Source organism: Nyctereutes procyonoides, unplaced genomic scaffold, assembly GCF_905146905.1.
Source record: "Nyctereutes procyonoides isolate TBG_1078 unplaced genomic scaffold, NYPRO_anot_genome, whole genome shotgun sequence".
In the NCBI taxonomy this organism is placed as follows: domain Eukaryota; kingdom Metazoa; phylum Chordata; class Mammalia; order Carnivora; family Canidae; genus Nyctereutes; species Nyctereutes procyonoides.
Window position 1 is genome coordinate 37,858,022 of NW_026575134.1, and position 13,529 is coordinate 37,871,550.

At 39.7% G+C, this 13,529-nt stretch overlaps 1 protein-coding gene and 1 non-coding gene across 2 annotated transcripts; one reads left to right on the plus strand and one right to left on the minus strand.

Moving 5' to 3' along the window:
• Positions 1-5,008: 5,008 nt before the first annotated feature.
• Positions 5,009-5,115, minus strand: LOC129494447 (U6 spliceosomal RNA). Its single transcript, XR_008661342.1, has one exon. It is a non-coding gene; the product is annotated as a U6 spliceosomal RNA (small nuclear RNA).
• Positions 5,116-6,351: 1,236 nt separating this feature from the next.
• Positions 6,352-7,305, plus strand: LOC129494297 (olfactory receptor 5B12-like). Its single transcript, XM_055301133.1, has one exon. The coding sequence runs from the start codon at positions 6,352-6,354 to the stop codon at positions 7,303-7,305; it is 954 nt and encodes a 317-aa protein (XP_055157108.1).
• Positions 7,306-13,529: the final 6,224 nt, after the last annotated feature.

A 13,529-nucleotide genomic window follows, 5' to 3' on the forward strand; every position in this document is an offset into this window, starting at 1 on the left:
AATGAAAGGAACTATTTGAAATCTTAGATAAAAATCTGACATAAAGGAATGGAGTATTGATATATGGTAAAAACTGGATAAACCTTGAAAATGTTATTCCAAATGCAAGAACCCACTCAGAGATAATCACATATTGTATGATTATATTTATATGAAATTTCCATACAAGGAAAATCTATGGAGATGGAATTAAATTTGTGGTTTCTTAGGGCTGGGGTGCAGGTGGAAGGCAATGGCACTGACAGCTAATCAGTACAGTTTCTTTCCCAGGTGATGAAAATGTTCTTAAATTGACTGTGGTGATGATTACACAACTCTGAATATGCTAAAAAATCATTGGATTATAAACTTTAACAGGTCAATTTTATTTTTTAAGATTTTATTTATTTATTTCTAGAGAGAGTATGTGCACAAGTTGAGGGAGAGGGCAGTGTTTCCTTAAGGACATCCTTCACTAGTTTTAATCACACATCAAAATAGGCAGAGGGAGAGAGAGATAATCTCAGATAGACTCCTTGCTAAGCATAGAGCCCAACATGGGGCTCTATCTCATGACCCGACATCATGACCTGAGCTGAAACCAAGAGTTGGATGCTCAACTGACTGAGCCACCCAGGGGGCCCAAGGGGTGAATTTTATAGTTTCTTAATTATCATAACAGTAAAGCTGTAATTTTAAAAAGACGTAATAATGATAAGGGGACCAGTACTCAAGGATTAAAAAAAAGACACAGACAACAAAACATGCATAGCTTATTATATGTGTATTAGGCATGAGAAACCATATCATTTGCAGTACCAAATAAGCCTCAAAGTCCAGGGATTTAACACAACAAAGGCTTATTTCTCACTTTTCTTACTACATGGGACTCACAGGTTATGCAGGAAAGATGAAGTCTTTCTGAGTATGTTCATTCAAACACAGCCCAATGGAGGTTTTGTCATCTGTAGCTACACTGTCTGGAAGAAGAAGCCTCCTCAGGTATCATGGCAGGGGAGAGGCATTGCATAGTTGGGCACTGTCTTTTCTATACTTCAACCCAGAAATGACACACATCACTTCTTTTTTGACCTATTATGCAGAACTGGTTCATGGCTCTACCTACTTGCTAGGGGACAAGGAAATGTGGAGAGCAGATGCAATGTTTGAGTGCCACTATTTCTGTTCCATGTCATTTTTACTGATGATAAAGTAGTATGACTTAAATTTATTGACCTCTTGATATGTGCTAGACATCTCATTTAATCTTTAGGATGCTCCTATGAGGGATATATAGTATTATCCTTCTTTTTATAGGTGATACTTTAAAAGTTTTGAGAGACTGAATAACTTGGCCAAGGCCATCCTGCAACGGATGGAAGAACCAGAATTTGAAGGCAGGCCCCATGACTGCACAGCCCAAACTTACAGCAGCAACACTGGAAGGCATTTATGAAGGAGATATAGTTCTGTCTGCTGCTTGTTTGTGGTCAAAGATGATTATGCAGAGAAAAGAATGGATCCATATTCTTAGTTCTAAAAATAGGGGGGCAGGAGTCCCCTAAATATCCCCAAACCAGCTCTTTAGCAGTAAGACAAGTGAGTATTTTGTTTTAAAAAACATTTCTGGAGGGGTGCTTGGTGGCTCAATCAGTTAAGCATCCCACTCTTGATTTCAACTCAGGTCATGATCTCAAGATTGTGAGATCAAGCCCCATGTCAGGCTCAGTAAGGCATCTGCTTGACTTGAGATTCTCTCTCTCCCTCTCCCTCCTGCTCCTCCACCCCATTCCTCTCAAATAAATAAATAAAATCTTTTTAAAAATTTTTAAATAAAAAACATTCCTAGGGACAACTGTAAGCCTTTAAGAAAGACATAGATTTGAGAAATCCAGCATGAGTTCCTGATATCACCTAAGCCAAGATTTTAGTGAGGTTTTTTTTTTGTTGCCCAGCATGGCTATGGCACTGCCTTGCTGATTGGAAGCTCCTCTCTCTAAGCTTCCATTTCCTCGTGTCTTCAAAAGCACTCTCAGACATTATTCTCTGAGAGCTCCTGTCATGTTCAGGGCAAGAGGACTAATCCTGGATCTGGAGCCTCCTGAGATATCCACTCACACAACACTAAATGTTCCCCTGAGATGTGTGGTGTGAAAAGATCACTGTCTCAGCCCTGATATCTGTAAGAGCGCAAGTTAGGTTCCACAACATAGTGCTCCACAGGTGGGGACGAGCTTCTCCGGCATTAAACTTTTCTGGATGTGGGCTTCTAGTCAACAGTGTGACCATGAAGGTTTTCCATACTCCTTGCCTTGTACTCTTCTTTGTTTGATCCTAGGACAGAAGTAAGTATCAAGAAAACACACAACTGTAACTTATTAGAAAGGAAAGGGTAGTTCTAGAAGGTCCAATCATGTCCATTTTACAAATGAGGAAAACAAAGCCAAATCAGCGAGATTGTAGACACCTTGCTAGCTGGTTATTCATTCCACCACTCTTTCCACTGATTGCAATCAGATATCTTCAATGAATGGTTGGAGTAACTGAGTCAAAAGGGGAGACTATGCCTTCTTGTTTCTTTTATTTAGAATATGCTAGAGGAATAGCAGTGCAAATATCATAGCTCCCTTTCTGAATCTCAGGGGTTGTAGAACTTTCAACATCTGTTTGGGTATCTCAATGTAAAGTCATTTTCTATGGTAATGTCAAAGTTTAGACTTTCAGTTTTATTGGCTGAATATCCTGCAGTAATCAAGAGATGAGATAGACCATGGAAAGTAATGGCTCGGATTGTTTAACTAAAATGTTAGCATCTTTTATGCTTTTCAAAGAATTTGCATATTTTCGTCACATCAGAGCAGGAGAGCAGCTTATGAGGGAGATAGACAGCACTTTTTCATCTTGTATATTAAGAAGATATGGCCAGCAGCAAGTCTATACCCAACTGGTTATAAGCAGAACTAGGATAGAATTGAGCTTGTATTTGTGGTACAATCATAGCCACACCCCTACACCTCAAGTTCCTGCATCAAAAGGAGCTGTTTTGTGTCCTAATGTAACTACAGACCATATAGATATGAAATTTGGTCAATATGTTGGCCATTCCTAGTACATCAGTGGAATAGAGATATTAACTTTTTTTTCAAAAATAAGTACAGTTGTATTTGCATGTTTGTGCATTTGGGCCAAATCTGGAAACTCTAGCAAGACATTAAAGAATCGAGGAATCATTAATGGAGGAGGAAGGAGGAAGTAACTTCATTGTCAATAAGGTATTCTGGCACATTCTGGGCACTTTCATGATCATTTTGTAATACTTTATACACACTTTTATAAAAGTACTTATCACTTTGGGAGAGTAATTTCTAAAGCCAGCTGACTCACCTCCTATAGAAAGTTGGGAATCTTGTTATTCATTTTGTAATACCAGCTGCTGAAACAGAGGTGGCTTATGTGCAAAGCCAGCTATGAGGAGAACAAGGAGGAATTAACACTGAATACATGCCATATGCCAGGCATCATATTAGTAGGGCTCCATAAATCATTTAATTTCATCTTTTCAGCTGTGTAAAATAGATATATTGGGCGTTACATGAATGAGGTGTTTCACAGACAATGAACTGAGGTTTGCAGAGTACAAGTAATGTTCCCAAGGTTATATCCCATCTAGGTTGCTAATCACGGAGTGATAATTATCTATACTTATATGCCGCTGTTATATGTGGCATAAATAGTCACCTTGGGCTCTTCTTCTAAAAGGTTGTATTTGTTCTATCACCAGATACATTTTTTCCACTCGTTCTTTTAGGATTCACACCTATCTCATTTCTACCAATTACTTTTGCACATCACTCCTTAATTGAGATTTTGATTAGTCCATGTATTTTACTAATAACTAATATGTATCTGCTTATAATTGCCTATTTATACAATTGTGCTGACAGGTCCATGCTTTTATCCATGATGCTTCTTCTGCCTGGTATAGTAATAGTGGTAGTAACAGCTTGAATTAGTTGAGTACCTGCTGTGTAATTGACATTATTTTAAGTGCTTTGCATGATCTAAGTTATTCTATTCATCTATTTCAAAAGATGAAAATTGTGATCACTCCCACTTGAAAAACCAGGAACCCGAACTACAGGAAAGATCATTACCTTGACCCACTATTTTGAGAAGGGTTGTTTATTTATTTAGAAATTTAATTTATTTATTTGACACACAGAGAGAGCACAAGCAAGGAGAGCGGCGAGCAGAGGGAGAGGGAGAAGCAGGCTCCCTGCTGAGCAGAGAGCCTGATGTGGGGCTCTATCCCAGGACCCCGGGACCATGACCCAAGCCGAAAGCAGACCCTTAACTGACCGAGCCCCTCAGGTGCCCCAAGAAGCTTATTTAATATTATGGAATTTAGACAATATTGACTGGGTTTGAATCTCAGTTCTACCACCAGATTTGCTACTTAGGCAAGTAACTTCCTTCAGCCTCAGTTCCATTTAAAGTAAAATGGGGGCAATAACATTATTTGCCTCCCAGAATTGCTAAATGAGTTAACATATGTAAACAGCTTAGAACAGTTTCTTAACACAAAGCAAGTACTAAGTATTTGTTACTATAATAACTAATAAGCGTTATTATATTTATTGAATTTCCAAAGCCACGACTCAGGAGTAATCATCTCCAGAGAGTTTTTCCTGAGTCCCTTTGTTGGGTTTATCATACATCCTTACTACTTCCAAAGCACCCGGGACATACATACCTCTAATACTTTAAGAATATATTAGAATGAACATATCTTTTGGATAATAGGTCTCTTTCACTTGGCTATTCTCTTTTTTAAGACTTTATTTATTTATTCATGAATAACACAGAGAGAGAGGCAAAGACATAGGCAGAGGGAGAAGCAGACTCCCTGCAGGAAGCCCAATGTAAGACTTGATCCCAGGACCCCGGGATCACAACCTGAGCCAAAGGCAGACACTCAACCACTAAGCCACCCAGGCACCCCTTTCACTAGGCTATTCTTTTTTTTTTTTTTAATATGGACCGCTTCAAGAATTTGCGTGTCATCCTTGCACAGGGGCCATGCTAATCTTCTCTGTATAGTTCCAATTTTAGTATATGTGCTGCCAAAGCAAGCACTCACTAGGCTATTCTTAAAGGCAGGGGTATATCATATCCTTCCTTCAGTATGAAGGATTTTTATTTTTTTTAAGATTTTATTTCTTTATTCATGAGAGACACAGAGAGAGAGAGAGGCAGAGACACAGAGGGAGAAGCAGGCTCCATGCAGGAAGTCATGTGTGGGACTCAATTCGGGGTCTCCAGGATCACGCCCTGGGCTGAAGGTGGCACTAAACCGCTGAGCCACCCAGGCTGCCCAGTATGAAGGATTTTTAATCCAGGAGAAATGAATGTGATAGATTTGAGTCAAAAGAGTCTCTCGGGTTGAGAGGGCTTCTCATATTTATTCTCATGAAACCCACAGTAAGCTGTTAGGTGAGCACAGCCAGATAGAGCAGATGACATGGATAGACATCCACAGCTTGGCGGAGAATGCAAAGTCTCAAGGTGAGAATGAAAGTGACTCTTCTGTCTCCCTCATTCTCTATCCTCATGAATAAATCAAAGACAAAGAGATAGAATACATCAGCCTGGGAGAAAAATAAAGACAGTGACAAAGATAAAACAACTAAAGTTTTGCTTCCACCTTTCAAAAAATCATTCCTTCTTTTTTAGAGTTACTGAAAGATGCCAAAATGTTGCTAAGAAAATGCCAGAAATCATAAAGCTTCCTTCAGGGTCCAATGGTTAAAATGGAGCACTTGATTAAGGGCCCTGGTGAATTAGAAAGAGCAGAGCTGGGTCCCAAATCACTGTATATCTTCAACTATTATGACAACTCAGTGAGGGTCCCTCAGAGACAGGAAATGTATTTGATGAAGCTTATCCTATCACATGCCAATGACTTTCTTTTCCTTTCTGTTGATTAAGCTTTCTACATACTTGTAATAAGAGTGCTTGTGAGATCCAGCAAGTAGTGTGAAGGAGTCCTGTTAGTTTAGTGTAATAAAGCATACCATACAGCAGGCAAGCTGAAATGTGCCTCCAGAGTCATAATATAGTCCCCTTGTGGCAGCACAGTCAGCAAGGACATTCCAGTGTCCTTCCACATCACTTCTAGATGATTGGCCTCGCTTACCCCACCCCTACCTGGTGTTCAGCCCAACTGGTTGCACACAGGATCCTGCCCTTGACAGGAAGCTGACACATGTGGGAAAAAGACCCTGTTCACAGTTAGTTCCCATGCTAGTGATCAAACAGCATTATCTTGTGTTTGCTCATCTTCTCATAGGTGCCTCTCATGATGACTCCTGAATGACTTTGATGGAGAACGTTTCAGAGGTGACTGAATTCATTCTTGTGGGGTTAACAGATGCCCTGGAGATGCAGGTCCCTTTATTTACAGTCTTCACTATCATTTACTTCATCATTCTGGTTGGGAATGTTGGGATGATCGTGTTGATTCTGCTGGATTCTCGTCTCCACACTCCCATGTACTTCTTCCTCAGCAACCTCTCCTTTGTGGACTGTGTTTATGCCTCAGCTGTCACTCCCAAGGTAATGGTGGGATTTCTCACAAAAGACAAGATCATCTCCTACAATGCATGTGCTGCTCAGATGTTCTTCTTTTCAGCCTTTGCCACAATTGAAAGTTTCCTTTTGGCCTCAATGGCTTTTGACCGCCATGCAGCAGTGTGTAAACCCCTGCATTACACCACCATCATGACAAGTTCTATGTATACCTCACTGGCCACTGGTTCCTACATCTCTGGACTCTTGCAGTCTTCCATACATGTTGCCCTCACCTTTCACCTCTCCTTCTGTCGTTCCAACATAATTAATCACTTTTTCTGTGACATTCCCGCACTGTTGGTTCTCTCTTGCTCTGATATCTACATGAATGAGATTGTGCTCTTCATATTGGCAGCATTCAATGTCCTTTTCACCCTCTTGGTTATCTTGAATTCTTATCTGTTCATTTTTATTGCTATCCTGGGAATGCACTCAGCTGAGGGACAGAAGAAGGCTTTCTCTACCTGTGCATCCCACCTGACCACTGTCTCCATCTTCTATGGGACAATCATCTTCATGTACTTACAGCCAACTTCTAGTCATTCCATGGATACAGACAAAATGGCATCCATATTCTACACCATGGTCATCCCCATGCTGAACCCTTTGATCTACAGTCTAAGGAACAAAGAGGTCAAGAGTGCATTTCAGAAAGTGGTTGGAAAAGCAAAGTCTTCACTGGGTTTAGCCTACTAATTAAAAATAGCAAGCAAACCATTGGACTTCTAGTATCTAAGAATTTTTTTAATTTTAATTCTTTCTCATCTTTAATTTATCTGAGAAGTTTCCTCCCAAATGAGGCTGGTTCTATTCATGCTTTGGGAATGTGACTGGGTAGGAAAGGTTTTAGAAATCTTTTTCCAGAAAGAGAATGTTGCTTCTATCTTAAAGTGAAGATTATAACCCTGGATACTATAAGATCTCACACCAAATTGTCTAAAGAGCTTTGCAGATGAATCTCATAAGTGTATGATACCAGAATTATATTTTTAATTACTAGAATTCAAAATAACTTTATGATTTTTGTACATGGTATAGAGGCATGATTCTCAGATATTCATGATCTTAAGAATTCCCTTGAGAGACATTGAAATGCAGAATTCCAGGAGCTATCCAGATAATATAATTTAGTTTATTTATGGTAGAGCCTAGAAATCTGTAGAATTATCCCCCACTATCCACATATACCTGGATCCTGAACTTAGCAAAGTGCCAGTGGTGAGTATAAATAATGAGGGATACTATGTGACCTTAATCTATTTAGTCCCTGAATTTCATAAAGAAAAATATAGTTCAGAGGGTGAACATATATCCCTACCTATTCCTTACCTCTCATAAAGTTCATATAAGAGCGTTTGGATAGGGAGGACTGCCTGCATTCTTAACAAGTTTCACCTATATTTCAGATGAGTCCAGTATGCAGATCACACTATGAGAATTATTTCCCTGGAGCAGTGGTTCAAAAGTATCATTGCAAGATCAGCAGCATCAGCTTCACCTGGAGTTATTTAGAAGTGCCAATTATAGAAACCCCCATCCTACACCTACAGGATCAGAAACTCCAGGAGTATGGTCTAGCTATTTGTGCCATAGCAAGCCCTCCTGGTGATTACAAAGCATGCTTGGGTTTGGAAACCACTGGACTCAGCCTAGAAACACTAACGTAGAACAGGGTTTCTCAACCTTGGCTGCACATAATAATAATCTAGAAGAGATTTTTTAAATGCTGCTGCCTGAATCCATCTCCAGAATATAGGGTTAAATAGATCTAGGGATAAGACCTGGCCACCAAGAGATTGTCAAATGCAGTCACTTCCCCAAAGCCTGAGACCAAAAAAAAGAGATAATATTTATTTACCATCCAATGTCTGCTCATTATTTGCATATGTGAACGCATTCAGATCCCACACTACCTCTGAGGGCATCGGCCATATAGAGATGAGGAAATGGCAGCTTAGACACAGGCAAATGGTGGCAAAGTGAGAATTTTGAACCCAAATCTGTGCGACTCCAAAGCACACCCTCTCCAGTTTAGTTCAGCTAACAATTGTTTAACACCATAATAGAATGTAGTGGGTATAAAGGATATAAAGATGAAGAATTTTTCTCTTTTGGAGCACCTGGGTGTCTCAGTTGGTTAAGCATCTAATTCATGATTTCCAGTCTAATCATGATCTCATGGTCATGGGATCAAGCCCTGTCTCCACACTCAGTGGGGAGTCTGTTTGGGATTCTATCTCTCCTCCCTCTGCCCTTCCCTCAGAAATAAAAATTAAAACTTTTTTGAAAAGAAGTTTTCTCTTTCATCAAGGACCACTAGTCTTCTCAGTATAACACGATTATCTTTGTAACTAAAGCACTAGGACACAAGGAGACATGAAAAATCACAATAATATTGATCTAACATCTCCTTGCAACTGCTTAAATCTCCTTCTGTGTTGACATTCTCAAGACCCCAAATCCCCATGCTCATCACAGCTCAGAGCAGGAGCACATTAAACAACATTAGTCTTTGAGGCCATCAGAGGTGTGTAAAGGGCACCAGAGCCCATGTGTTCTGTTCATGCATTGCTACTACTTACACTGAAGCCCTTGCTTTCTGGAAAGGCTTGTCATCCTTATCTTCTAGAAGTTTTGTGCTACGTACTCATTTAAATAAAGAAGCTTAGCTGGGAATCCTACATGCTCCAGTGAATATCTACTCTTACTAAGGTGGCAAACCATGAACCTGAACATCACTTGTGCTCGCCTTCACCAAATCCCAAATGTCTCATTGCCTCATTGGAAAGAAATAGGAAAAATAAAATAAAAGGCAAATGTGTGCCCAGAAAGCCTCCATGCCCTGACCTTCAAAGTCCTCATGGGCTGGTTATGGGGTATTAGTCACAAGGGCTGTGTCACACATTCAGCAGGCAGGTTTAGACACTGATTTAACCATGTCTAACACCAAGTCTAACACCCTGTCATGGACATCAATAAAGTAAGGTAGCAATTCATATCCTCTCAAAGATGCTTCTGTAACTTTTTAATGAAAGTGTGTAATAAATGTATGGAACTAAAAGCTTCTGTCGAATTATTTCTGGGAATGGGGCCTGCTGTAGACTGAATGTGTGCCCCCAACTTTCATACATTAAATCCTAACGCCCCATGTGATGGTAGGAGGAGATGGGTGTTTCAGAGGAGGCAGTTTAAGTGTCTGTTGAATGTGATTAATGCTCTTAAAAAAGAGATCCCAGGGGTACCTGGGTGGCTCAGTTGGTTAAGCATCTGCCTTTGGCTCAGGTCATGATCCCAGAATCCTGGGATTGAGCTCCGCATGGGACTCCCTGCTCAGTGGACAGCCTACTCCTCCCTTCCACTTGTGCTCCCTCTCACCATCTCTCTCTCAAATAAATAAAATCTCTAAAAAATTTTAATTAAAAAAGAGAGAGAGATCCAAGAGATGTCCCTTGCTCCTTCCACCATAGGCTGAAGTTTGCAAAAAAGCCATCTATGAATCAAATCAAGAAACAGGCTCTCATCAGACACAAAATCTTCCAGCGCCTTGAACTTGGACTTCTCAGCCTCCAAAACTGTGAGAAGAAATAAATTTATGTTGTTTATAAGTACCCAATCTATGATGTTTTGTTACAGTCATCTGAGTGAACTAAGATGGAAGCATTAGGAACAGCCAAATGAACTCAAGCCCTCCCTCAAACTAGTAACTGTGACTTTGATTTTAACAAGACACTGAACTTCAGATCAACTGTGAGGGAAAATCTTTTTAGTTGAGCCACAGAAGAATTAAATGATATCCTTAGCCAGTCAGGTTCAGTCAGGCCAAGAGAGAGTTTTCTACAAGTCAAAAGATAATCCCTGGACCTGGCATCTGATGGGAATTGTACACACGCCGGGGGGCTGCTATTAACTCATACATCCACTCTCTCATCTCTACCAGTCTTGATTTTTAATAGGAACCATTAAATGCTTATTCAGTGGAAAATTAAACTAATGAGTGAGGGAATGTGTGACTGGATGATTACACGAGCGGATAAATGAATGAGTGAATGAACTGAGGTTGAGTAAATGAGTCAGCAGCAAGCTGGATCCCTAATAGCTAATTACAGGACTCAGGATTTGCTCATTTTGTGTGCCCAAATAGAAGGCATCTCTCAGATCACCCTGCAATGTTCTTTCTTCCCTCATCCCATGGAAGTACAAACCATATTCCTTTTCACTAACTAAACCCAATGCTTATATGTTAGAATAGAGTCCACCTGTCACCCTGCAACCTTTTGAGACATTGCAGGTGATCATGAAATTCAAGAAATTAAAAATGATTAGTTTGAGTCTAACATAGAAATAATAAATAACAGGATGTACAACCCTTATGAGAGAACCTCTACAGGTAATTATGGAGTAGAAAAAAAAAGACCCAGGGTGCCTAGTTAAGTGGCTGACTCTTGATTTAAGCTCAAGTTGTGATCTCAGAATCCTGGCATCGAGCCCTGCATCTGGCCCTGCACTCAGTGAGGGGGTCTGCTTGAGTATTCTCTCTCCCTCTCCCTCTGCCCCTCCCTACACTTGTGCACTCTCTCTCTCGCTTTCTCTCTAAAATAAATAAATAAATCTTTTTAAAAAAATAATGACTCAATCTTTTCTACCCCCTGGCCTGATAGCCAGAAAGGAATGCAGAGGTGATAAGAACTAGCATCCATTGAAGGCTCTCACCATAATAGTGCGAGATATTCTCAAGTCTAGATGACAGTGAAAGTCTTTATTCCTTATGGAATCCTCATAGCTCAAGTCATCACTCCTTGAAAATCAGACTGCAAGGACAAGACTTTTTTTTTTCTCTCAGGAATTCTCATTAGAAAGACAAACATCCAGAAAAGGAAGCACTAACAGCCTTACAACCATAAGAAAAATTGTTTCATGAATTCTCTATTCTGAAGGAGTCTCTTGCTCTAGTAGTTGAGAAGAAAGAAAGAAGGAAAGAAGCAAGCAAGCAAGCATGAAAGAAAGAAAGAAAAAGGGAGGGATAGAGGAAAGAAAGAAGGAAGAGAGGGAAAGAGGAAGGAGTACTAATGCAATAGTTAAAAGCCTTTGATATGAGACAATCTGGATTCAAACCATGTTAATAGTGCCTCAGTTACTCTGCTTGCAGATGTGCATAATAATAGTCTACTTCTTAGAGCTGGGATAGGATTTAATGAGACAATACATTTTATATACTTAGTATAGCACTTGGCATACTGTCAAGAAATAAATTTTAAAATTATTTTTATTATACCTTTAGCAAAAGTAATAGAGGCAGAATTGGACCATGAATCTCTCTGCCCCATTCTCACTTCATAAGCACCTCACCTTACTTCTCTCTTGCAGGTTCTTGAAATCTCTGCCCCACACCTTTGTTTATATACTACCTCCACCTGAGGACATCTTCCTGGGGCCAAGGACCATACGGGGAAACCATAGCAAAGACCAAGTTCTCCATCTGACTTTGTTTAACCCACCCAGTGAAGATAGGCTTCATATTGTGATCTCTGTGAGTACTTCATAAAAGTAGCCATTTCTAATGTTCTAGCGAGAGAGAGCCAGGTGTGCTTTGCTGTAGCATGTGTGCATTTTACTGATGGCTTTCCCAAAGGAGTACTATTTGCTGAGAATGTGGGTGAAGGGTGAAAAGAAGAGGGAGGATGGGGCAGAGATGATGCTGAGTACATGTGGATGTGAGAGACTACTCCTGTCACATCCTGCTATGAAGAAGTTGCTTCTTCGAGTTGTTTGAAAACCCTTCCATATAGTTTTTGATGAATTCATCAAGAATCATTTATTCCAATTCCAAACTCTACCATGAGTGTGTCAACATCATTATACAAGCAAACACTTCTGAAATTCTTTTTTTTGTTTTGTTTTTATTTTTTTATTTTTTGTCTTTTGTATATATTTTTTTATTGGAGTTCTATTTGCCAACATATAGCATAACACCCAGTGCTCATCCCTTCAAGTTGAGATAAACCTTACTGATTCTAGGGTTAGAGCATTTGGAACCCATTGAAGGTAATCTGCAACATGGATAAGGTGCTGTTTGTACAAACTACTGCAGAACTGTGAGTATATCTCAATGACAAGACTGTTATGCCTGCATCAGGCTAAGTAAGCACTGTCCATCAATCAAGGAAGCTAGCTAGCATTTACTGAGTGAATATCCTTATCAATATTCTTCTTTTTGGATCGAGTGAAATTTCATCAGTAATTGTCCATTTGACATCTAAGAAGAAAGTAAGGAGAAAAATCTTCTTCCACTACTCTAAATACATAGAAACTGTATACCATGTATTTTAAAATACATGCTTTTGCTCAAATGTTATGACAGAACTTATAACCTGCTCATGATAGGCTGAAAGTGCTCTGGTAACTTAGTTGGGTGGATGCCAAAATAACATGCTTGCTCATGGCCAAGGTATTCAAATACACAATAGCTAAGTCAAGCCACCCATTGCTTGGGACATGAAATTATAAATATAAGCACAAACATGGTATCCATTGTAAATGTAATTTCCAAATTAATTATCATCACAGAAATGAATGGAAATGGGGCAGATTTCAGCCCCATTGTAGGATGGGATTGACAGGGGAAATGAGAAACCTACAAGTAAGAGATGGGACACAGTTCTTCCACATGTTCTGTATTCCTTGAGAAAGAAGTAGAAATTGTAGAGTTTTAAGGTGAGAGAGGACCATAAACATCATCTAGTCCAACCACTCATAATATAAATGAGAAAATTCAAATATAAAAATCTTTAAAATTTGCCTGAGGTAACTTAGCATTTGAGTAGCAAAGCTCAGCCTAAAATTCACATTCCCAATTGCCCAGGCAAGGATAGTTTTAATGCAGTCTACACCTTCTGGGAACCCTGAGCTGGCATGAAAATTTC

Excerpts from the sequence above, each read along its gene's own strand:
- LOC129494297 (XM_055301133.1), top strand. The coding sequence starts at position 6,352 with ATGACTTTGATGGAGAACGTTTCAGAGGTGACTGAATTCATTCTTGTG.